Here is a 26,829-nt window from a genome sequence, read left to right as displayed (position 1 = left end):
TCCAAAATCTGGAAGGGATGGGGCGTGGGCAGGTGGAGGAGGCTGAGGGGGGAGCAGGAGGAGGGATGAGAGGGTGATCTATGGTTGGTATGTAAAATGAATAAAAAATTTTTGTAAATAAAAAAAAGAATTTGAAAAAAAAGAAAAACTCCAAAATCTGAAACACTTATGGCCCTAAACATTTCAGATAAGGGATACCTAATCTGGTAACAGAAACTTACTTCACTGATACCGAATATATTCTTGTCCTCAGTAAGAAAAACAAGGGAGTAGATGTGGAGAGAAAGTTTGATGATGTGAGGGGAGTGCATGGCATGTGAATGGCTCTCAGAACAGGGCAGGAATTAATCTGAGGGAGACCCAAAGCTTTGGTAGTTAAGGTGTGCATGGTTTTGAAAAGCTCCCAAGGTGACTGACATACATCCCTCTCTCTGAGAGATGATCACTGCAAATAAAGGAACCATCACAAAAAGCTTCAAGAAGGAAGAATAGCTTAATAAATAGTACTGTGCAAATTTAAAATAAAAAGCCAACTTACAGCCTCGCTTTGTATCACACTAAAACAATTGTAAGTGGAATTAAAAGTTAGTTGTAAATAAAGAGACCATAAACCTTAAAAACCATAGATGACTAGATCATCTGTGGACGATTAATGCAATGATAAAAATCTGTAGAGCCGGGCGGTGGTGGCACATGCCTTTAATCCCAGCACTCGGGAGGCAGAGGCAGGCGGATCTCTGTGAGTTCAAGGCCAGCCTGGTCTCCAAAGCGAGTTCCAGGAAAGGCGCAAAGCTACACAGAGAAACCCTGTCTCGAAAAACCAAAAAAAAAAAAAAAAAAAAACCACAAAAAACAAAAATCTGTGGAGAAATGTCCATGTCATGGCCTGGCTGAGTGGTTGCTGCAGTACCACTTAGCTCTGGCTGGGTTTGCAGATGAAGACTTGGTGAGCTGCTTGGGTGATGGGAACAATGGACACAGATCTGGAAAGAGATATGAGGTTTGTCCTCAATTTCCACTTTGTTCCTTCCTTCCTTCCTTCCTTCCTTCCTTCCTTCCTTCCTTCCTTCCTTCCTTCCTCCCTCCCTCCCTCCCTCCCTCCCTCCCTCCCTCCCTCCCTCCCTTCATGTTTACAAGCAGATGAACGGGAATCAACGAAAAACCTTTGACTCTACTAGTACTTCACGTGCACTACAGCACTGGACTGTGGTTTGTAAGCGGCAGCTGTATTACCCAAGGGAATGCAAACGGATCAGCTTTCATTCCGCGGACACTGTCTCTGCTGAGACAATGTTTTTCCTTGTCATTTCACTCTACCTAAGCACCAATAGTAATCTCCAAGATGTCTTTAATATGTCCATGTGTACATATTCATGTGCACGCATGTGTGCAGGTACACACCGGGAGCCAGAGGTCAGCATGAGATGTCCTCCTCAATCACTTTCCACCTGATTTTTTTTTTTTTTTTTTTTGGTTTTTCGAGACAGGATTTCTCTGTGTAGCTTTGCGCCTCTCCTGGAACTCACTTGGTAGCCCAGGCTGGCCTCGAACTCACAGAGATCCGCCTGGCTCTGCCTCCAGAGTGCTGGGATTAAAGGCGTGCGCCACCACCGCCCGGCTCCACCTGATTTTTGAGACAAGCTCACCCACTGAACCGGGAGTTCTGATCAGGCTAGACTGTCTGGCCAACAAGCTCCAGGGATCCTCTGCCTCCCTAGTTCTGGGACAATAAGCGTATACTGCCACGCCCAATGTTTTCATGTGGGTGCTGGGGATTGAAACTCAGGTAATAAGGCTTGCATGCCAAGCAATTTATTGACTGAGCCATCTTCCCAAGCCCCAAGATGGTATTTACAAAAAATCAACGCCCCCCAAATCCCAACCTCTCCAAACCTCAAAGTACTACTAACATGATTTTAGAGCAAAAACTTTTGTTTATCATTTATCAAAATTGTATGATGCCAAAATCCCCAAACCTTCAAGACTGGTTTTCTAGCTGTCACATATTTGTATATCTTGCAAGACTGACCTGAATCTTGAAAGCTAATTCACAGCAAACACATACAGGTGGAGCAGATAAAAAAAATAAAAGTAAAGTTGTACATTTTACCTGAACTAATTTTGTTTTAGTTCATAAAACACATAAAGAACATAAGATGAGTTTTGGAAAAATTTTTAGTTACAGTTTAGATACATGTGTCTCTTTTAGCTTTGGTCACCTAGAGAAATTACTTTAGGAGCAACAGTCAGCTATTAGTTATCTTATTTGGTAATTTCACACATAAGTTTTACTCTATATGTTTATTTATTAACTATTAACTATTATTGTTTTTCTTGAAACAGGACAGTGATATTTAGTACAGGCTGGCCTTGAACTTGTGATCTTACTGTTTAGTCATGCTGGGATTTTACAGGTGTGCATTGCTATACCTGGCTAAGATTTTTTAAATTAGAAACATATTTAAAAGGGGTGGGGGAATCTATACTACAATAGACAGCTAAGTAACTATGACTCTAATTTAACAGATGTTAATGTTTTAGTCTTACTTAAAAGTTGTTTCACTGGGCATGGTGGTACATGCCTGAAGTCCCAGCCGTTCAGGAGATTGAGGCAAGAAGATTGCAAATTCAGGGCCAGCTGGGGTGATACAGTGAGACCTTGTCTAAATATAGAAGGTGGTGATAATAATTCTCTAATACCCATACACACAATTCAAAGTTAGATATACTAAAGCTTACCTCACAGCATCCCCCACAGTCTACTTTCTAAAGTTAATATATATCTTTTTAATGTATATTTTTGTACTTTTATAACACTTACATGCATAACAAGATAAACTTTTTGTTTTAAAAGTTTACATGTGGTATAACTTCTATTTTATCATTTTATTTTATTTTAAATTCTTTAGTTTCTTTATTATTATTATTATTATTATTATTATTATTATTATTATTATTTTATGTTCATTAGTGTTTTGCCTGCATGTATGTCTATGTGAGAGTGTCAGATCCCCTGGAACTTTAGTTACAGACAGTTGTGACCTGCCATGTGGGTTCTGGGAATTCAACCTGGGTCCTCTGGAAGAACAGCCAGTGCTCTTAACCACTGAGCCGTCTCTCCAGCCCCCATTTTATCATTTTACACCCCCCCCCACTAAAGTTACGCTCATCTATGTGTCTAGCACAGCGGCCTTACTTCTTTTCACAGATGAAGTGTTTTAGGATACATTTCCCCTACCAATGGGTGCTTAGGTTTCCAGCTTTTCTGTTAGTAGGGGCCATGGTGAAAAGCAGTTTTCTGTTCACCCAGGGTCTTTGCAGGGAGGTTCCTTAGAGTTGACATCTACAAGCAACAATGTCTGGCTGTAAGACTATACAGGTCTTTAGCATGTCCCAGTTCTGATAATTTATTTTCCAAAGCAATTTTACTACTTATACGTCAAATCTCACAACTAGGCAGAAATGAGCTCCTAGCTGCCCACATCCTCACTACCACTTGATTTCATCACACACTTTTTGTCAGTCAGAGAGGTAGAAGATGGTATCTCCTTGTGGCTTCAGTGTGCACTTTCCTGACCACTAGGGCAATGGAGCATCATCCTGTAACATTTCCTGAATGTAGGCTTTCTCTTGGTCTGCTCTGTTCCTACTTGTACCTCCATCTCTTCCCTAGTTACTTAACTTCCTACTCCAACTGCCGTCAGAGAGGCTTCACCCAGTTAACCGATGAAACAGATGCAGACCCACAGCCCAACATCAGGCTGAGCTTGGGGAATCCTGTAGGAGAGGAGGAGGAAGGATTATGGGAGTCAGAGGGGCCAAGGACACCACAAGAAAACCTACAGAATCAACTAACCTGGGCTCCTAGGAGCTCACAGAGACTGAACTGACAACCAGAGAACCTGCATGGGACTGCTCTAGGCCCTCTGCATATATGTTATAGTTGTGTCACTTGGTCCTCTTGTGAGACTCCTAACGGAGGGAGCAGGGGCTGTCTCTGACTCTGTTACCCGCTTTTGTACCCTTTCCTCCTATTGGGTTGCCTCATCCAGCCTTAATAGGAGAGGAGGTGCCTAGTCTCACTGCAACTTGATAAGCCATGGCTGGGAGGCCTGTCCTTTTCTGAAAAAAAAAAGAGAAAGAGTGGATGGGGGAGGTGAGATTGGTGGGGAGGGCCTGGGAAGAGGGGAAACTGTGATGGGGCTGGGAAAAATAAACTAATAATAAGAAAATTGTTGAAGTACTTCTCTATATATTCTGGACATTACTCCTTCCTTGCTTAAATGGACCACAAATAACTTCCACCTGTATGTGCTTATATTTAGTTCAATGACTTCTACCAGGTAGCAGTAGCAAGAAAAAAAACCCTCATCAATAAATCTAGCTAATCACTAGTCTTTTAATACACATTCCTCAAAGACTCTAAAATTTGTAGGTGAAATCATATTTTTGATAGCTCAGCACTTCACTTAAAAATAGTACAGAGGTATCAAATGAGGCGACCCTTGAGGGTATAAAAATAGAAATGTTTTCTTAGTGTTAAAACTATAAAACCCAAACACTTGTGTATAAATATATAAAAACATGCTTAAGAAGCACACTGTCTCAAATCAGATGTTCTGATTAAGTATATTAACATGTCACATGTTAATTAAAGAAAAGAATTAGTGGTTGGCTAGGGAATAAAAAGAAAATTTAGAGGAAGATGTGCTGGGGAAAAGTCAGGGCTGCCTATTCAAACAGTCCAGGGGGTTAATGTTGGCCAATGATATGGAGTACAATCTATGACCTCATCGATATGACCCTGAGGAGAATCCTGGACAGGAGGAATCCAACTTAGAGCTTAATAACATTTCAGTAAATAATGGACAGGCCTGAAGACTGCTGAGTTCAAGTGTTTGCTCCACCATTCACCAATTGCCTTGGACAAGCTCTTCCTCCTCCAGAAAAACAAAACAAAAACAAAACCATGAGTAATGTGAACCTCATTCAGAGTTAAGAGGGCTGAATGAGTTAATAAATGTACCCAGCAAGCAGAGAATATTTGGTATGTTATCCAAACAGCCAAATCCCAGGGGAAAGGCAGAAATACACAGAGAGCAATGGTCAGAGGCTGAGAGTAATCATGAGATCTAGGGAGGCAGACAATGAAAGCTGCTCTGGGCCAACTCTGGAAGAAACTCACGAGGGGCCTGAATCCTAGCTTGCATTCCTAACAGCGGTGACTGGGACAGGAATGCAGATCTAGTCTTTTTTACACTAGTCAGACCATACTCTGAAACTCTGCAAGCAGACAAGGAAGGTGAGGGCACCTGGAAAGGTGCCAGAAGACACATTAGTATATATCTGAGTCTCAGCTTTTCTGTACAATCTGGGCGGCTGAACTAGTCATCACATTGCAATGGAAAATGGTGACAAGGCACCTTCCCTAAAAATCTGCCCTAGTGGGAGGAAGTCAAGTGAGAGCAGCAATCTTAATCCTCCTTCTGTGTTACTTGTTTTTATTCTTTTGGAGGCAGGGACTCTCTATGTAGCCCAGGCTGGCCTCCAACACACTACTCTACGGACGGGGTCTCTCAAGTTCAGGGATTACAAGCATACACCACCATGGCCAGGCTGTGTCCTCTTCAAATATTGCCCAACCATCAATTTCTAGACCAAAGGCTCTTTATGCCTTTGACTAACACTGCCGGCAGATGTTACAGACGGCCCTTTAGCCGCGGTTCCTCTGTTTCCTTCCTGCCCCTTGCGGTGTGCAACGGACGGACGGACGGAGACTGTCTTAGCAGTCAGGTCCCTCTCTTCTGCTCTTTTCCCTCCCTCGACACAGCAGCACCTTTCTCTTCTTCCGTTCAGTTTTGTCTCTGTCTCTACTTTCTCTTTTCAGACTCTTTTCTCATAACTGCATGCCCTCTTCTTTCCTGCACCCCCTCTCCATCTGTCAGAAGCAGAAATGCTCATATGTATGGGGAAATTCAGTCTGTACTCAGAAGAAAAACCCCGTTTCCTCTATATCTTTGAAACAAACACATTCAGCTGGCTGCAAAGGGAACTGATAAGTTTGCATGCACGCTCATATTCAGTTCCCCTTTGTGGCCAGTAAGGCTTGAAAAACACAGGACACATGGGGTCAGCTCTTGTGGGTAGAGATGACAAGGTTCCGAGTATCGGCGGCAATTATGGAGAAAAGAGTACTAAGTAAGCATCTGTGAGTCTCCTGGTCCAATGACTGGAGATTTCTGACGCTCAAAGCAGTGAAACCCTGAGTGACAAGGACAGCGTAGTGGGGTGGGAGAACAGACCCTCTACCCTTCTGGAATGAACATCTCTCCATCAGTTTATCTACTCTCAGGATCGAACAAACTGCTAGGAGCTAGCAGGAGTAGGCTTTCCTTCTAGTTCTACTGCAAAGCTAGACTAATGTTCTGGAAGCAAAAGAAAGGGAAAGGCTTTCATAGTGGATAAAAATATACAAAGAAAATGGCAGATTCACGGCACATTTAATGTAGCTTTTAATCTGAGGAGGAACCAAAGCCGTGTGACAGCTCTGAGATGTGCCTGGGCCATGGGAAGTCCTTTGCGAAGCACAATTCTTTCCTCAGGAATGCTGCCGAGGAAAGAGTGGACTCGAAAGTGCACTCACCATATTAATCCCTAAGAAAAGAGCCACTTAGTGTACTTGGAGGAAAAAACAGAAAAGCCTAGTCAGAACATCAAATTTGAAAACATATTCAAAGAAACGTGGTGGATTAAAATGAAAAGAATGTGTCAAGACCAATTTCTAAAAAGGCGATACTGGATAGAAGTCATTTCTGTAAGAATGATTTTCCTCGGCAGCTCTTTTGAGGTGGGAGGAGGGAATGGTGTAGTTATGTGAGAGCCCTAGGCAGGAGGGAAGTGGCAGAATGACTGAAGATTTTGTGACAAACCACATCTTCTCAAGGATAAACCAAAGGATGTGTCCCCTGATGTAGAGATGAGTTGTGAGGCATCTTCAGGAGGATCAGGAGAGTTGATAGGAGGAAGTGAGGACAGTTGGAGGTAAAGGGTATTTCTTCTAATACTTTCTCCAGAAGGTAAAATCTACTGCAGAATACATTTGTTAATTATTTTCATTATAAACCTTTTAGTATTCTCTGATTTTTCAAACTATATCCATCAGCTATCATAATTTTATTTTAAATGTTAAATACTAGATGATGGCCACAAAACTGTCCCATGCTAAAATGTTAGACTTTCTTTTTCTTTTTCTTTTTTTATTGGGGGGGGGCAGGATCTCATTTGTAGCTCTGGCTGTCCTGGAGGACAGCTTGACCTCACAGAGATCTACCTGCCTCTGCCTTCTGGGTGCTTGGGCCACCACACCAGCTTGTCAGACTTTAACCTCCAGGATTATTACAGTCATGAACGGTTCACAGAGGCGACTCTTATGATAGTCATCTGAACAAGACAAAGCAAAAGCAAACCAAAGAATCCTTAAATCATCTATCCTATTCACAGACAGAAATTATTGTCTTTAAATTATTTTAGTTTTATCATATTTAAAGTGGTTTTTATAGATTGATTAGGGCTTAAAAGGACAAAGCACACATTCTTCTATTTGCTTCATTTCCAGCTGGAAATGGCCGCAATGCAGGCAGCTTCAGCTTTGTGTGAGCAAAGGCTTTGAGTCTGGTGATACACTGCCCTCTGGCGGCCCAAGCTCTAAAGAAGCGAGGCGCTTACAGAACTGCTCTGTGTTAAAATTTAATGCAGGGTTTTCTCTCCAATTGTTTTCTACTAGGTATTTATTTCTGGAGATGTAGAATTCAGGTAAATTTATTATTTCCAAACATCAATGATTTAGTTTTATTAAAGCATTACATTTCAGGTTGTTTTTCCCTGAAAGAAAAAGCAACATGAAAATATTAGAAAGAGTGCCTCGAATAGTGCTTTTTGAAAAATTTAGAAAACAAGACTTGTTTGAAATGATGATTTGAAATGACTACTTCAACCCTAACCTATTTGCACACATCAAAAGAGTACCAAGATGCAAGTGCCAATGGAAGAGACCCCTACTTTAGCAGGAATCATCAATGCTTGCTAAAATCCACTGGGAAAGGGGAACATTAAATTCAGAACCTCAAAGCGTGACCCTCCGATTACACGGAAAGGCGGTAATGGGTACATAAGTAAGATCTGGTTTTGGTCAAAGGAGATACCTGGTTGGTCACCTTGTCAAAAGCAATAACCCCCAAACACCACGTTTTGTGTTTTGTTATTTCTCTCTCTCTCTCTCTCTCTCTCTCTCTCTCTCTCTCTCTCTCTCTCTCTCACACACACACACACACACACACACAGAGTTTTTTGGTTTTAATTTTTTGAGAGCAAGAGAGACAGAGATACAGAAAGGGAGAGGGAGAACACAAAATTGTGTGGGTAGGGAGATAGAAAGGATTTAGGGGAGGGGAAAGAATATGATAAAAATACATTGTATGAAATGTCTTTTTAAATAAATAACCTAGATTCTGTGAGTGCTATCCTATTTGATGTGAGCATTTAATATTTGAGGTCAAATCAAGGACTTATGCTAGATGTGTTATCATAGATAATATGTTTGTCCTCTATGGACCTACATCTACCATCTAGAAAGTAGAAGAAATAATATTATTTATCTCAAAGATATCCTAAAACTTCTATGTATGTATGTATGTATGTATGTATGTATGTATGTGTATAATTATAAAAATGTAGCTAAGGGACTGTTATTTATTGTCAAATTCTCTTTTTCCCCTCCCCCTCTCCTTGCTGAGACAGTATCTCATTATATAGCATTGGTTGACTTGGAACTCTCTATGTAAAGCCAGATGGCCTCAAGCTCACAGAGATCCACCTGTTTCTGCCTCCTGGGCACTGGGATTAAAGACCTGTGCCACCATGCCTGGCTATTAACATTTTTTCTAAGAGCAATTTATGTAAAATGCATTACTTCAATATTTGGGGGCTCTCAATATGAGAAACTAAATATAGACACTAACGGATACAGGAAGGAAGACCTCATGCCCAGTTCTCCCTCATCTTCCCTTGATATCCCCCCCCTTGAATAAAGACAGAAAATGACATGGAACACAGCCTTCATCTTAAGACATTTTTTTCTAGAAATTCAAAAGAAGTAGCTAGTAATAAAATGGCCAGGAAACCCTGTTCTTGGAGAACTCTGGGCTGATTACCTTAATCTCTCTGCATTCCCAGTTGCTGTTCCATAGCGTGATGTGTACATGTGTATATATGTGGCAATGCGATAGGTCACATTACCTTCATTTTCAGAACTTTCTGGTTTTAAGAAAAGAAAGGAAGTGTCTTTGAATGCTGCAAAGATAGCACAGGCATGGCAGGAACAGAAGAACTGCTGGCCCATTCTCATCTTTACCTTTGGCTTTCAAAGAACTCAAAAGAATGATTGCTTCTGAAATATGCCAGGAGTCAGATTTGGCTCAAAGATGCCAAAAGTTACACTCATTCCTTAAGACATTCTTACTCTCTTTAATCCATTACTAAGATGTCCCCCTCCCCCAAACCTACTCATTTCTTGTTTGCATTCCAGCCGCCCCCTCTGAGGTGGTCCCAATTCTGTGACGACTGCTAAGGAGGTTGCTATAATGTGTCTGTGCTGTGCATTCTTGAAAGGTAATGTTTAGCTGTTGACTTGGGTCTATATGAAAAGACAAAAGCCAAAGCTGGAGGGTAGAACCTGGATGACCAGATCCATTGGGTTTTGTCATTAGACACTTTACAAGCTTGATAACTTGGCTGTTGTTTTTGGTGCTGGGACTGAAACTAAGGGAATCAGTGATATTTGAATATCCAAATTTTGGATAGAATTGTCTACTTTTTTTTTTAGTAGTTATTCAGACAAATACTCATGCTGCTTGGTAAGAGATCAGCTACTAAAAGCAAGAAGAGCACCTTTCCCCCCCTAATAAACAATGTTTAACAGACACTTCGAAATTGCTTTTGCTAGAAGGCTGGGGAGAAGGCTCAGGTGGTTAAATGCTTGATGCAAATGTGAGGACATGAGTTTGATCCCAGAACCCATTCAAAAACCCGGGTATGGTAGAGTGCTTTAATCCCAGTGCAGGGAAGGCAAAGAGAGGTGGATCCTTGTGGCTTGGCTGCCCAGTCCACCCTCACTGGTGAGCTTCATGCCAGTGACCGATCTTGTCCTAAATGGAGGTGCACGGTGTTTCTGAGGCTAGAATCTGCGACTGCCCTTCGGCTTTCACACATACATACAGCTGCCTACACTCGTACACATGGAAAAAGAGGGGAAAAAGAACAAAGAAACCCCGACCTTCCTAAAAATCACTGCCTTTTCATTTGTGTCCCTTGTAACTAAAAGCACAATTTAAGCCTGGCATCTCTGCCTTTTACCTTGCATCACTTGTTATGTTTTAATCACCCAAGGACTGCATATCAAAAAAAGCAGTGATAACTAACTGATTCCATCGCCCTTCAAGGCTGAGGACACAAAGACAAGACTAAGGAGGCCTCTTGGTATTATCGCTTTTACCACGTCCTGCTTCAGACACCTAGAAGGTGCCTCAAGGTCTCCAGTCATTATCCTAACCCAGTAGTCCTTTGGATTCCATCCCCTAGATTAGGACAGTTATCTACAATGAGGATTATAGCATGAGCAATCATCTCCTGAGATCCACCGTGTCCCCTCCAACAATAAGAACATCTAGGATTATAACATGAGCGATCATCTCCTGAGATCCACCATGTCCCCTCCAACAATAAGAACATCTAGGATTATAGCATGAGCAATCATCTCCTGAGATCCACCGTGTCCCCTCCAACAATAAGAACATCTAGGATTATAGCATGAGCGATCATCTCTTGAGATCCACCATGTCCCCTCCAACAATAAGAACATCTAGGATTATAGCATGAGCGATTATCTCCTGAGATCCACCATGTCCCCTCCAACAATAAGAACATCTACAGACCACCTTGCTGAACCACAACTGAGTCAACGATCAGTTGATCACAAGGTGATTCATACCAAGTATTGGCTACTCTTTGACCAAGGCTTTTAATTATGCATAGCTCTTGACTTCTTGCCTCCATTTGTCTTCTATTTAAAACCTAAAGCTGATATCAGTACTCTGCAGAGGGGCTTGGGGTCACTAGACACTTTTATCTGTTCCTCTTTTTGATGTGTGCATGTGATTAACTCTCCTGTCTCTGCTCTTCACAATTTCTCATTTGTTTCTTGAATTGGCCTATTAGGATGGGTGGCCTAGCCCAGCCTGTTAGGGGTCCTGGAGAAGGTGCTTGCATTCTAAAACTCTAGTTACAGATGGGTCTTCCATGATTACAGTTTCTTGTAGTAGATGTGAGGGCCTGAGAGCAGTAGAACTGGAAACAGGGCTGTGGCTAGACACCACATCCTGAAGAGAACAGGAGGTTCAGTGAGCTTGAACAAACCACAGCTTTGAGTAACAGAACTGCACTTCACTTCTAAATGGCTTGGGTAAGCATTGAACTGAACAAGGCTTACCATGGCCCCCCTTCGAGGGAAATCATGATCTTTAATATGTACTATTCTAATGTGCACAAAATAAGACGTGTTCTTATCTTATATACCAGCTTCCTTCTCAATGCCCCGAGCTTCTGATTGGTCAGATGGACCATTTAAAAGGCCAGTTACAGCCAGATTAGATATAAGCATGGAGAGTCAAAAATAACTTCCCATTTGAAACACGTAAGTTCAGGTATGACTAAGCTATCTCATGTCCTCTGGCTTTTGGCTTTGAGGGACACAGGTACATGTGACCTTAAGCCCCCTCCCCTTCCCCAAGTTCACAGAGTCAGTTGCAAAACTGAATGAGCACATGCCTGCCTTTTGGACTACTCTCACTGAAGTACTCCAAAAGAATTCTGAAGCCAGATTTAAAAACTGCACCTGATACATGTGTGGGAGGTCAGCTCCCACTTTTTCAAGGGTTCCTATAAGGAGAGAGGGATAAGAAAATATTAGATAGAAAGATAGTGAAGAGGAGAAAGACACACAAGATAGCTTCGGGAGGATCTGAGTCAATATTCAACGGCCTCAAAGGTTTATTAAAAAGACAGCGTGCAAGATCAAAGCACACTGTTCAGCCAAGTGTAGACCCTTCCAAATACCTGGTAAACATACCTGTGACCAAATCATCTCATTAAGCAGCCCTGCTGGAGAAAGCAAGCTCAGATTCTCTGACCGAGTAATTTGGGTCTCTACATACATGCAGCAAGAAAATTTAGCTAAAGGAAGGACTTTCTTTCTGTAGCAAGAAAATTTAGTACAAGGCAGGACTTGAACTGAGGGATGATAACACTTCCAGGATGCGTATCATAAGGATCAGAGCAGAATATTTTGTTTGAGCAGATGATATAAGAAGTAATCAGATAAGAACATTTACATGTGGACAAAGAAAGCAGAACTTTGAAGAGGGAACACAAAGAACCAAAGAAAACTCCTTGTAACAAAGGGGCACTTTTTATTTCTTAGAGAATTTGTAGATTGGTTTAATATTCTTGAAATGTCTCCCTGACAAGTAATATTTTTGTTAGTGTATTATCACCTGACGTTAATTTTTTTCTACTATTGGAAAGAAATATTTTCTACTTTCTTAGAAAAAGATTTTACATGATCTTACTAGTAGTGTCATTTCAGGTACCCCTGTTATTTCTTTCAGCCTCGCTTTCCACCACTATTCATCATACATTCTCTGTTCTCTCCTTCAGTTATTTCCACGAGGTTTTTTTTTTTTAACCATTTTGATTTACTGTTTCTTCCATGATCTCCACATACCACTAGAAACGTGGTAGAAACTCCAATAAATATCTGAGTGAACTGCACTGTTTAAGGAAAATACAGAACTTTAAAACCTAAAACAGTCAAGAACGTAACAATGGTCACTTTTTAAGGAGTTGTCCATTTTGGGGAATTCAGATATAGGAAAGGGCTTGCAGGATATGCAAGAAGTCCCTGAGTTCTATCCCCAGTACTGCAAAAGAGCAAGGGTTTTTTCTACAGATAGGAAGAGGCTGGCATTGCAGTGGGCCGATGGAGAGAAAGTGACGTGCCCATCCCCCACTTCCCTTGCTGCCTTTTGCTACTCTAGGTGCTGAAGAAAAGCCTAGCAAAATGATGAAGATGGAAACTGCCAAACAACTTTTAGATTTCTAGAACCCGAGCTTCTGGTGACTTTCAGATAACATCAGAATGTGCAGCCCTCCTTGTTCTTTTAATTCTCTGCATCAATCAACACAAAGCGTACAAATTTCTGTGAAGATTAACTTGTAGAAAACTTATGCTTGTAACTAGCCCCAGGAGATCAAGATTGATTACTATGTTCTTGCCACAAGGGGAAGAGAAATGGGCACAGAGCTTCCTGCCCATTGTACCACTGCTTAAACCAGACTTTCCCTCCCTTTATAAAAGCCCTTTCTTGGAACCCAGTTCTTTAAGACAGAGCATTGTCAATAATAGCCCTCTCCAGCTTCTCAGGCTCAATTGTTGAATAAACTCGATTTCTCATCTTCTACACACTGGATGAGTGGTAAGCAGGACTTCGGTTTGGAAACAAGAATTGGCAAAACTGGGCTGGGGATGTAGGTAGCTCGGTGGTACAGTACTAAATGTACATAGTGCTTGTATACAGCTCTTGCTATGTGCATTTACCCTTCACTCAGTAGTTAATTCACAGACTGACTAAACAATCTTACATGTAAGATTAGTGTCACAATTTGTTGTAACTATTAACTTGTTCTGAAACATATTTGCTACTTCCAAGGATCCCCAAATACACCATAAAATGCTCTATCTGATGTACTCACTACTTCAACTCAAAATGGAGGTAGCACATGCCAATTTGAAGCAGAGAGAGAGAGAGAGAGAGAGAGAGAGAGAGAGAGAGAGAGAGAGAGAGAGAGAGAGAGAGAGAGAGAGACTGTAACCAAACTGGGTTACAGTCCCTGGATATAGTCTGTGGACACAGTGAGCATTTCTGGATACCAGCTTTTTCAACCCCCAAACAGCCCCAAGACCACTGATGACCACGAAGTTTTAATTCAGCATAGTGATACTTAATTTAAGCAAGCTAGTAGAAATAAGAAAACTTGAAGTTTTGTTTCCCCACTCTTGGAAAAGATGGATTGCAGAGAAGATGAGCTTTATAGTTAAGCTGAGAGGCAAATTTATATCAGTATTTTCTTGAGTTACTGGAGAGTAGTTCCTTCTGTCATGCTCACAGAAAAATAATTATCTATGTGGAATTAAACCTTTCAATGTAACTTCAGCCAATCACAATAGTAAAGCCAGCTACTTGAGAAAATAATCATAAGGAAGTATACTAAATATGTTCATAGGTAGATTGCCCACTAACTTCCTCCCACTAAAGAAATAGAGAAACGAGGGTTGTTTTGTTTTTGTGTGTTTTTTTTTTTTTGAGGAGGTAGTTGCTACATTTACCATAACTATGGAATTTCTTCAATACCTAATTTCCCTTTTCTCCCCATGTAGTTGGTGTCATACAAGACTCTATTCAAACTGGTTAAGGATCCTGGAAGAGTGAAGATCAGAGAATTGTCAGTCTGAAATTTACACCACTACCTGAACAGTTTATAACCTTAGTCAGCATAAGCTCCTCATACAGGTAAGGGTGATTCTTTGTTCAGTTTTAGCTTAAAGGTTAACTGCAAATGTCTGAAAGGATTAAACTGCTTCAATTGTGAAATCTTATCATTAATTAAGTAAGGTAGTCAGCATCATAAGTGTTTAGCTAGCCATGAGTAGCTGCTGGAGTTATAGAAGTTTTCTTGTCAAATTAGCAGAGACCCAGTGTGTACACAGACATTCCACTGAGGGGAATGCACACTTGGAGACATTTTCTTGGAAGCAATTCTGGAAGAGCTCACTTTTATTTGACTTCTTAAGTTTAATGGTAGTTTACAAATTTTAGAAACTGTTTTTCTAGTAGCTTTAGAATCCAAGGCTATTATTGAAGGGGACACAAATTTGGGAAGCTGACGAGGGAGAGCTAGTTGTCATTTTGTTTCTTTAGACTCAACAGCATTATGTGATCCTTCTCCATCTTCTCTTGTCCTCCTTCCATTAGGGAATACTTGTTATGGAGACTCATGGAGGTGCCGGCACTACTGCTGCTTTTAGCACGCAGTGCGTTGTCTCTGAGGCAGAAGCTACTGCTCTCTGTAACAGAAGCTTCATCCCGTACAATCAAGTTCTCCTTCGAACAGAAGGGTTTTTCTTAATAAATGAACTGGTTTACTTCCATCTCTATCTAACTGATTTTGAAATCAGCAACATTACAGATTAGGGTTGCGTATTTAAGACTATCTATAACAGCAGTCCATTGCAGTTCAACAGCTATAAAGGCACTCTGAAACATATGGTACAATTTCTACATAAAAACTGTAAATAAATAAAATGGTGAAGACAGTAGTAGATTTAGTTAAGGGTCTCAGTTATCTGAATGCAGACAAACTGCACAGTCTTTAAGTCTTCCAAAAATGATAATGTATTAGGAAATAATCCTCATTTTTATAAAATCTGATGTATGATTTTAAAGCAATCCAGGATACAGAAAATAATAAGACCATGATTCTGAAGAGGGGCAGAGAATAAAATAATCCCAAAAGGCAGAGGTCAGAAAATGGGAAAATCTTTTTATGTTTATCATCAAGAGAGAAGGTGAGTAAGAAAAACTCTGCTGTACATCATAAAAGAGTTAATGGTGAAGAACACAGAGAAATGGTGTGTTCAAAAGAGAAATCACATTCCTTAAAAGAAACAAAATTGCTTTGATAATTGCAACTTTGGAAGATAGAAATTCTTATTTGACCAGAACCTAGTAACTTTTCTGTTATTCTCACCTGAAAAAAAAATAAATAAGGAGAAAAATAAGTGAGTTTGTATGTGATCCCTCAGTTTCTCACATATACCTCTGCAGCAAAAAAGATTTAAAAATAAAATATAAAAAACCAGCAAGGCTGTGGTGGTGGCACACACTTTAATCCTAGCACTCGGGAGGCAGAGGCAGGCAGGTCTCTATGAGTTCAAGGCCAGCCTGGTCTACAGAGGGAGTTCTGGGACAGCCAGGCCTACACAGAGAATCCTGTCTTGAAAACAAAACAAAACAAAACGAAAAAGTGAAAACCAGGGCTGGAGAGATGACTTAGTGGTTAAGAGCACTGGATGCTCTTCCAGAGGAGCCAAGTTCGAATGAATCTCAGTAGCCACACGGTGGCTCACAACCATATCCATCTGTAACTCCAGTCCCAGGAAAGTCAACACTCTTTTCGGGCCTCTTCAGGCACTGCATGCACATGGTGCATGGACATACATGCACATAAAACACCCATGCACATAAAATAAAAATAAACGTTTTTAAAAAGTAAAAACCACACCTACATTTCCACTGGGTTGAAAACACTATATCCTCTAAATAAACAAACAAATCCTGAAATCCACAGATATTAGATTACAGAGGAGGACACATTAGGGTACTCTAGCCACCAAGCATACCAAGTATAGTTTTGACACATAATTTAATTTATTGAAGTGTGAGAATTTAGCACTACTTGGAATGAGAAATTACTGGTGATCTCATAATGCCCATGGGTTCTGAAGTTTACCCTTGGTCTTAATGTTTTCCTTCTGTTTAATTCAGGACCTTATATGAGTTTCATTAATTTGGAATTGGCTTTACTTCTGGATTATGAAAAAAGACCCTTCTAATAGTACTATAGAAAAGTGTTTTAATCTAGCCATAAATATACTTGGAAACTATATATAATCAATGTTGTAATTAAAAACTAGTTTTTACTTATTAGTTTTAAAAAATAAGAGCTTTAATATAAAAACTTGCAAATAGAAGCTATTTATTAATTTTTAAGTTATATAAAGAGATGGGTTTTATCTGTCTGCTAATGTGGTCACATTTGTAGCATTTCCCTCTGATCAGCATGTATTAATTTGTATGTGAATTTTGATTTCTAGACAAAACCTATCATGATTTACACATAGCTTTATAATCTAAGGACTATAAATTCTTCAAAGCCATGAATGATAAATCTCAGGCATTTTTAACTATTTGTATCAAATTTTGTTTTGTAGACGAAGGCATCACTTTAAATACTGTTGCTTTTATTTCCACTGGACCACTGTGACAACTAGAAAAGGTAAGGCACCATCTGGATTTTCCAGCTCCATCCAATGCATTTTCTTGCTTTACCCAAAAGCTTAAAAAAATAGACTTAACTTAAATGCCACATTAATATTAAGTATATGCAATTCTGTTCTAGCTCCTGTGACAAAATTCAAGGAAATCTGATATAAATGAGTAACAACTCGACATGCATTCAACCATCCACGATTTCTACCACAGCTTTACCGATCACTTATGTCTTTTTGTGTGTTGTTGGTCTCTTTGGAAACTCACTTGCTCAGTGGGTATTTTTAACAAAAATAGGTAAGAAAACATCAACGCATGTCTACCTGGCAAATCTTGTGACTGCAAACTTACTTGTGTGCACTGCCATGCCTTTCATGGGTATCTATTTCTTGAAGGGTTTCTATTGGAAATATCAATCTGTACAATGCAGACTGGTCAATTTTTTGGGAACCCTATCCATGCATGTGAGTATGTTTGTCAGCCTCTTAATTTTAAGCTGGATTGCCATAAGCCGTTATGCTACCTTAATGAAGAAGGAATCCATGCAAGAGGCCACCACCTCATGCTATGAGAGAATGTTCTATGGTCACTTACTAAAAAGATTTCGCCAGCCCAACTTTGCCAGAAAAATGTGCACTTACATATGGGGAGTTGTGCTGGTCATAATTATTCCTGTAATCCTATACTACTCAGTTGTAGAGGCTACAGAAGAAGGAGAAAGACAGTGCTACAATCGGCAGATGGAACTGGGAGCCAGCATCTCTCAGATTGCGGGTCTCATTGGAACCACATTTATTGGATTCTCATTTTTAGTAGTAGTAACATCATACTATTCTTTTGTCAGCCATCTGAGAAGAGTAAGGACCTGCACCTCCATTACAGAGAGAGATTTGACCTACAGATCTGTGAAAAGGCATCTTTTGATCATCCAGATCCTCTTAGTAGTTTGCTTTCTTCCATATAGTATTTTTAAACCCATTTTTTATGTTCTGCACCAGAGAGGAGACTGTCAGCAGCTGAATTATTTAATAGAAGCAAAAAATATCCTCACTTGCCTTGCGTCAGCCAGAAGTAGTACAGATCCCATTATATTTCTTTTATTAGATAAAACATTCAAGAAGACACTATATAATCTCTTTACAAAATCTTAATTCATCACATATACTACCATATGGATGACTTTTGAATGGAAACCACAACAAAATAGAAAAGCATTCATGTGACTCTATTAGTGACATTAAATTAAATGATGAAAATGTCACAGCTTGGTTGACAATGGGCACCAGCAAACCTCTTTGGGTTTTATAAATAAATATAGGCATAAAATTGGACGTACAGTTCTACTTATACTGAAAGTCAAGATGACAGAGACTTTCAGAAGCAAGTCAAGTATACCACAAGAATTCCACTGTGTATGAAATCAAACTTTTTTTTTGTTTTCAGTCAATTGTGGATCTTCTGTCCAATACAGAATATTTTATGACTTGAAGGATAAAGAAGCAAAAGGCTTATAGGTGTGCCTGCTTTCTAACCTAATACATGGACTCATCTATGGTTAAATTTTATTCTGTTGCTAACCTAAAAAAAGAATTAGAAATGTTAAGTACTGGAAAAATTCAACCAGTAAGAAACATCTTCATTTAAATCCTATCAAACTGCATGAATAATGCATTGTAAAGTAAATTTGGTATTATCTGGCTCATTTTACTGGGAAAGGCATACTCAATGATTCTAATATTTAATAAATAGATTTCACTTACAAATATGCTTAAACATTTGGATTATGAGTTGTCAAAATAAAAAGCAATATAATATATAATTATATGTCCATCTTCATGCTATTTTCATGTATTTCCAATATAAATAATGATGTTATTATTAATGACAGTACCTGCCATATAGTTATGCTCAATTAATTTCTGTAAACTAAATGAATGAATGGTAAAGAAGTGTAATCTCGTTACATAAAAGACTAGCCTTTGGATTTAAACTCTCTGGTTCAGTATGGGCTCAATCTCTTATTTAGCTGGACATGTTAATTTTTTTAATCATGGAACAGAAAATATGGCCCGACTCATATCATTACTATTAAATCAGATACTGTTACTATGGCGAGCAAGCAGCTAGTCAGCACTTGCTGTATGCTAGGTCCTCTGTGTATATGCTTCATGAGTAGAATTTTAATCATCACAACCATAAAGCATGTTAATGTACTTACTGATGAAAAAACCCAGATGCATAGTTAAGAGGTCATCTCAATTCCTCCAGTATATAAATATATTTAAGAAGTAATTATTTCTTAGTGATAATTTCTTTCATGTAATCTCGCCAGTAAGAAAAATAGTGATTATATTCTGTATTATATATATTATGATTAAAAAGCAAAAATAAAAACTGTGTTTCCCAAATTATCATAAGCTCCTTTGGAGCTATAATCTATCTTCTTTTTCTACTTCCGTTCTCTTCTCACATATAAACAAAAGAAAAGAGTTGAGTAAAATCAGCCAATAATCACAATTTATCACTTTGTTAGAAACTGCTTAAAGGCTCATTTTCATCTCTTCCACATGGTAATCACGTCAGTGTTCAAAAAGATGTTTTCATTAAGTTCATGTGATACTACAAATCTTTAATTTCAAGGCAGGTTTAGTTCCTGAAATAGAAGTGTAGAACAGATTTTCTAAGAGCTATGTGCTAAAAATTAGTAGACATTGTGTAATTTTCATCAAAACTCAATACAGAAACACACCCAGTAAATCCTTGTTGTTTTTATTTCATTCCTTAACTAAGAGATGAAAATATCCAAAGTTGGAACACATTCTGGCATCAAGTATTAACAATGTATATCTATTCTCTCTCTCTCTCTCTCTCTCTCTCTCTCTCTCTCTCTCTCTCTCTCTCTCTCTCTCTGTGTGTGTGTGTGTGTGCGTGTGTGCGTGCGTGCGTGCGTGCGTGTGTGTGTGTGTGTGTGTGTGTGTGTGTGTGTGTTGGGGCGTGTGCTTGGGTGTGGCGACCTTTAACCCTGGGGCTTGCAGATTATATGAGGCTGGCTGGTCAGCAAGTGCCAGGGATGTGCTCCCCAACATTGGAATTACAAGTATGTGTCACTAGGCCTATCTTTTTACTTGGGTGCTCGGCACTGAACTCAAGTCCTTGTGCTTCTGTGGCAAGCACTTCACCAACTGACTTACCTCCCCAGTGTGTGTAACTATTTGAATACCTGACTGAATTTTTGGTTCAGTAACATGCAGAGACAAAGGAGAATTGGAAATTCCTGGTGACCTCCTTGTGTGCAGGCTGAAAACTGAGGTATCTAATGTATTGACTTTGTAGACATGCAATTCATAGAATAATTCAAAGTCCACTGAGAGACTGCCTGAGATGCTCAGATTTCTCCACAGATACATTATCCTTACATGAGTTTTAACCCCCAAACTCATTAGACTAAGAGGAACTGAAATGATCATTTTTTTTATGGAAACTATACCAATATTAACTCATTGCACTAAGACTTTAAAACACATATAAAACTTTAAAAAGTCATTATTTAAAAATCACTTCACAGGCCTGGAGAAATGGTCATCTGTTAAGAGTACTAGCTACTCTTCCAGAGGACCTGAGTTTGATTCCCAGAACATGCATATTGTGGCTCATGACTGTAACTCTAGTTCCAGGGAATCTATGCCCCCAAGGACACCAAATTCACATGTTACACAGATACACATGCAGGCAAAACACCAACACACAAAATAATAAAATAATTTGAAAAATCACTTTACAGGCCAGGTATGTTGGTGCACGCCTTTAATCCCAGCACTTGGGAGGCAGAGGCAGGCGGATCTCTGTGAGTTTCAGGCCAGCCTGGGTTACATAGTCAGACCTTGTTGAAGAAAATCACTTTACAGCTCTACTTAACTATGTTAAAGATAAATGATATTACCAAACTAGAATTACTTATATTTAAAAATGACATGCAACGAGGTATATGGTTTCTCTTCAAATTGCTCATTCTGACAGAAAATGGAAGCTGTATTAAATTATATGTTGGGTTTATTCTCAACATATTTGTCTTTACATAATTTCCTAAACAGGTGACTATTGTGTTGAATTTTTCTTAGTAATTGAAAAATTGATTATTTAATATCATAGAAAATATTTTATATAAAGTATCATTTTATATAGAGGGAGATCCAGGACAGGCACCAAAACTACACAAAGAAACCCTGTCTCGAGAAACCAAAAAAAAAAAAAAAATCACTTTCTAAATCTACCCTAATTTTAACATTTGTATTTTAGAAATCTCAAACAATATTTTCACTATAGAAAACAGGTATGATTTCCCTTTTCTTCCTTCCTCACACACAGCCTCCTTAAGGCAACTGTGAAATTATAAACCAGGAATTCCAACCATTAAGTCTGGACAAACAAAATTCAGGATGCATTAACTATTTAATCTGAAGCAAGTCAGCCCTTCCTGGGTAGGAGAGGAAGATGACCTGAGGACTTCCTGGTCTTGCAGTCTGCCAGGGCGGGAGCTAGGATGGGTAAGTGGGTGAAAGGAAAGCTGGCGGGCAAACCACACAGGGGACACTGGTCATTCGCTGAACATTTCAGTCATGTACCCTAAAGCTGGAGGCTACCATGTGATAACCCCCTGCCCCAATGATACCATTTCCAAATGTTACTGCAGATAGAAAAGCTTTATAACTGATGTTAAAAATCTGTCTGGCTACAGGAAACATGTCTCTCTGGGCTCAGGTAAGGAGTAGTGGAAGGAGCTACTTCTAATAAGCAAAAGAAATATTCATCCTTTAAAAACTTGTGGAACTTTTTTCAAATTCCAGTGATTAAGAGCTTATAATCAAACGAAATGTGCACAAGTTGCTCAAGGACCTTTTAAGAATAATGCCCAAGTACTGATTATCAGTATGCTTCTTACAATAAAGACAGAAAGGGAGTGGATCTGTATTAAGGAACTGTGAGGAGTAGGGAGAGGGGAAGCTGTAATCAGAATATACTGTATGAAAAAAAATCTATGTTCGATTAAAAAGTGAATTGGTTTTAATGAGAATCAATTCTTTAAAACAATATAGCACAGGGACTTTTGGAATTGTAGCTGGTGTAAAAGAAACATTAGTGAGTGAGCATAAGAGGAAGGACTATTTCAAGAAATCAGCACTGTGACAGCAAGCACCGCTTATTAAAATGTGGAGAATGCACATTTATAATAAAGTCAGGCACTCAGCAGGTGAAAGGAGAACTGAGACCAGAAGGGGACCAAAGAGCAGTCAGGCGTGCTGACACTGGCTGCAGAGGAAACCACCGAGGAAGCACAGTCAGAAACACTGAGGCACGAGGCCTTAGGCTGAGTGTATGTGCAACTGAGGCTAGCGGTTCTGAGAACCACAGGCTGAGCTCCCAGACCTCCTGGGTCAGGCCCCGCTCGGAATGGAGAGTACTTGTGCTTGGCAAGCAGTTTGCACGCTGAACAGCTGCTTTTCTTCAATTACTGAAGATGTACCAGAGTGAAAGAGACAAGGCTGAAGGATGCTGTGTCTCTGCAAAGCCAAGCAATGCCTTGGGATTCAGGGGAGCTGAGAGAATCAGGCCAACTCTCCCAGGTCAGCCAAGGAGCCAGGAACTGCACCGACCTTGACAACGGTCTGATTTCCCTACAAAGTACTTTGAATTTCAGGGTGAGAGGACAAAAGGGAGGAAACATCACTGATTCATAATGGAAGTTTCCCCAACCATTCACAAGATAAAGAATTAAAGGGAAGAAGATAGCAAGAGAAAAAACAAACCAAAAAACAAAAAACCAGCATACATGCCTCAGTGCCCACAAGGAGGCAAACCACAAGCAATATAGTATTTCAACAATGGGTCTTAACTTGGGGCAGTTTTATGCCTCAGGAGACATTTTTGATTGCCACAACCTGGAGGGCTGGAGATGTTACTGGTATTTCATGGGCAAAGGCCAGGGGTATTGCTTAAGCATACTGCAATATCCTAGACGGCTTCCCACACCAAGGGTCAAATCCCCAATCTCACTAGTATGACTGCCTGGAGATCCTTCATTATCATGACATGGCTCCTTAAATTTCAAAGAAAAACATTTAAAAAAATACAATTTCTTGAGAAACTGCTTCTCTAAAGCAAGCAGCTTCCACTATGATTATGTGGTGCTATATGCTCAAATCTAAACAAAATACCTCTTTTCAACTTAATTATGATTTCAAAAGGGAAACAGCCACTAAGCAGAGGAAAAAGTACGATTAATCAATATAAAATTTACTGCTTTTAGATCATCTTGTAAGGCAGAGAAAGGAAAGGGGGAAGGAGGGAGGGATGGGGAGAGAGAGAGACAGAGACAGAGATAGGAGAATATGTGATTGATTGATAGCTAGATGAAACAAATTAAATCTAAATTTCCTCACGGAAGTGAAGCATTGCCATGGTCTTTATTTTCTTCATTAACTATAAAGGATGTAAACAAATAAAACCTTTTAACTGTAGAAACCAAAATGTACATATATGAACCAAATAGATACATAGACAAGTCACTGACTTGGATGCAAAAAGTCCTGGATAGGCTGCTTTAGTGGTAAAAATATTAACATAATAAACCAAGGGAAAATTTAGATCATTAGTTGTGTGAAATATATCGGTATTGTATGTGAGAGGGTACAGCTGGAGAATTTCTGGATATACGGATGTTCTGAGACCTAACAGGTATGAAGGCTTTACAATGACCAGCAAGCAGGATCACCCACTAGAACAAGCACCTGAATCTCACTAAGTTTAGGTAAGTTACTAAAGTATTAGGAAATTCTATTGACACAACCTTCAAAGTATAGCTGCAATCTAACTGCTCTTCCTTTTTTTCTGTTCTCTTTGGTCACCTGCAATGCTCCTACTCTGCTTTGAGCTGAGCACAATCATCTCCAGTCTCCATGAACTCATTCTGATTGTTGATCACTCTGCCTGGGCCATAGTGATTTCCCTGCTGCTTATCCAAGCAGGCCACTTGTGGTTATGTCTTGGCTTTTCTTTACTCTTGGTATCGACTCAGCATACTCCTTTCTAGTTCCTTCAAGTCTTTGCTTGGGTGCTATGTCATCTCAATGTACCTGCTGTGACAACTCTATTTAAGCTCCTCCTCCTGCATACCCCCTCTCCCCCTTACCCCTTCTTTCCTTCCCTCTCTCTCTCTCTCTTTTGGTTTTTCAAGACAGGGCTTCTCTGCATAGCTCTGGTTGTCCTTGAACTCGCTCTGTAGATCAGGCTGGCCTTGAACTCACAGAAACCTGCCTGCATCTGTCTCCTGAGTGCCTCTCAGTTTCTAAAATGCCAGTTTACTTCTTTCTGCACAATGACTTGCTATTTGTCTCCCTGCATTAGAATGTCAGCTCCACAAGGGCTGTGACTGTCTTGTTCACTGATGTAGCTCCAGGTCCTAGGACAGTGCCTACCACATAGTAGGCACTTGAAAAGTATCTTTTGGATGAATATCTTAAGAAAATATACCCAATTCAGCAGTGTCAATTAAGTAAACTGAATATTCCATTCACTCATGCAAAATACCCAAATTTCAGGTACCATCAACATAATGGTACCTGAATATAAAGGCTATCAACACTACTGCAAGCCCTCTGTTGAGTTTCCCTGACAACTGAAATACAGTGCTTTTGCCTAGTGACTTCTTAATTTGCAGTCTGAGAATTACTTCTCTATTTCCTTCTTCAGTGGATTTCTAAGTGCTTCCTAAAAATTACATGGCATGTCCCTCTGAAAAAGAAACTAACTTAATATAACCCAATATAAAAGTACTTTTAGGCCTTTGCACACACTGTTCCTTCTCTGTGAAATAGTCCCTTGTCCTCATACAACTACCCCATCATTCAAGACTGCCTTCAGGAAACCCTCTGATGCCATCTTTTAATGATACCACCCTCTATAAAAATTGGTTTGCCTGTCTATAAAGATCACACCCAACAACTTCTTTTACCCTTGTATACTTCTAGCACTTCAAAAAACAAAAAGATGTGGCTAACCAGACATGGTGGGGGTGGGATTACATTTCTGTAATATCAGCACTTGGGGTGGTAGAGTCAGGAGGCCAACCTCAGCTACACAGCAAGTTCAAGACCAGCTAGGGCAGTCATTAACCCTGTCTCAAAAAACCAAATCCAAACCAAACCAACCAAACAAACAAAAACCAAGACAAACAAACAAAACATTATTATTATTATTATTATTATTATTATTATTATTATTTATAAAAGACAGTTATATTTCTTTCCCTGAAACTCAGACTAATTGCCTGACCTTTTATAACTGATATGGCCAATCAAATGCCAAAGGTGTGACATGGAGCCAAAACTGAGATCTAGGCATCTACAGGCCTGGTAACTTCCATTCCTTTGAAGACCCGAGCCACTGTCCTTCTGGAGATGGGGCCACATGAAAAGAGCAGGGGAAGTGTTGACTAGGAGAGCTCTCTAGTTTCAGTTAGCAGAGCTGTCAGCAGACTGACTCAAGTCTCTGTGCACTGGCCCCATGGCCTTGGCCAACAGTCTGGGTGTCAGAGGCGAGCACTTCCAGTCTATCTCTAACCAGACTGTACAGGGAACAAGTGATGTCAGTTGTTGTTTAAAGTCACTTAGTGTTGACAGGTGCTTGGACTCTAGAAGTATGGAATAAGATGTGTTCCTTAGTCTCTTCTCTGATACTGTCATACTTTTAGGGCTTACACTCCGTGTGAAGTGGGCAATCAGATATTTAGAGAATATGTAAACAGATGCTAAACTAGAAGATGAAGTCAAATATAACTACTTTCATGTTTTGTTTAATTTGGCTTCCCATTATATCAAATATCACGACCCATCAAAATCTGACTATATTATTAGAAGCATTACACATAATCGTAACTTGTTATATAATATTTACAAAAATTTCTGTCGAGGACAGAATTCACACAAAATATAATTGTTGAGCAAACACTTTTACACATAATGCTGTTACATAACTAGCAATCTGTTTTTTATAAATTTTAAGTTTTCAGATTATCGTTTTTCTAGTATGTATTTTAAAGAGTAAAATATTTGCCTTATATGTATATATGGAGAAAAATTTTACTCTGTATACATTCACTGTTTTATATTTATTAAATGTAAAAGAACAACAGACTGTAACACTATTGACAATTTTTCCTCTGTTCACTTTTGTGGTGGTTTGACTGAGAACACCCCTCACCCCAATAGGCTCACAGGTTTGAGTGCTTGGTCCCAAGTTGGTAAACTGTTGGAGAAGGATTAAGTGGTGTGGCCTTGTTAGAGAAGGTGTGTTGCTGGGTGGGCTTTGAGGATTCAAAAGCCCATGCCAGGCTCAGTTTCTCTCTCTCTCTGCCTCCTGCCTATGAGTCAGGATGTAAAACTCTCAGCTACTGCTCCAGCACCATATCTGTCTACTTCCCATGATGTCCATGAACTAACCCTCTGAAACTTTAAGTGCCCCCAATTAAATGCTTTCTCTTACAAGAGTTACCTTAGTCATGGTGTTTCACTACAACAATAGAATCCTAAGACAGTTTCCCACAATTCTTACTCTC

At 39.7% G+C, this 26,829-nt stretch overlaps 2 protein-coding genes across 4 annotated transcripts in view; one reads left to right on the top strand and one right to left on the bottom strand.

Moving 5' to 3' along the window:
- Cask (calcium/calmodulin dependent serine protein kinase) overlaps positions 1 to 26,829 on the bottom strand; it is a 338,698-nt gene that overhangs the window by 135,679 nt on the left and 176,190 nt on the right. The gene's annotated exons all lie outside the window — the stretch shown is intronic.
- Positions 13,392 to 19,618, top strand: Gpr82 (G protein-coupled receptor 82). Its single transcript, XM_059249991.1, has 4 exons — positions 13,392 to 13,586; positions 14,549 to 14,681; positions 17,162 to 17,226; positions 17,350 to 19,618. The coding sequence occupies exon 4, from the start codon at positions 17,384 to 17,386 to the stop codon at positions 18,368 to 18,370; it is 987 nt and encodes a 328-aa protein (XP_059105974.1). The 5' UTR covers positions 13,392 to 13,586; positions 14,549 to 14,681; positions 17,162 to 17,226; positions 17,350 to 17,383; the 3' UTR covers positions 18,371 to 19,618.

This window comes from Peromyscus eremicus, chromosome X (genome assembly GCF_949786415.1).
Source record: "Peromyscus eremicus chromosome X, PerEre_H2_v1, whole genome shotgun sequence".
NCBI classification, from domain to species: Eukaryota; Metazoa; Chordata; class Mammalia; order Rodentia; family Cricetidae; genus Peromyscus; species Peromyscus eremicus.
Note: the sequence above shows the minus strand (reverse complement) of the source record. Positions and strands in the feature narration are given on the sequence as shown.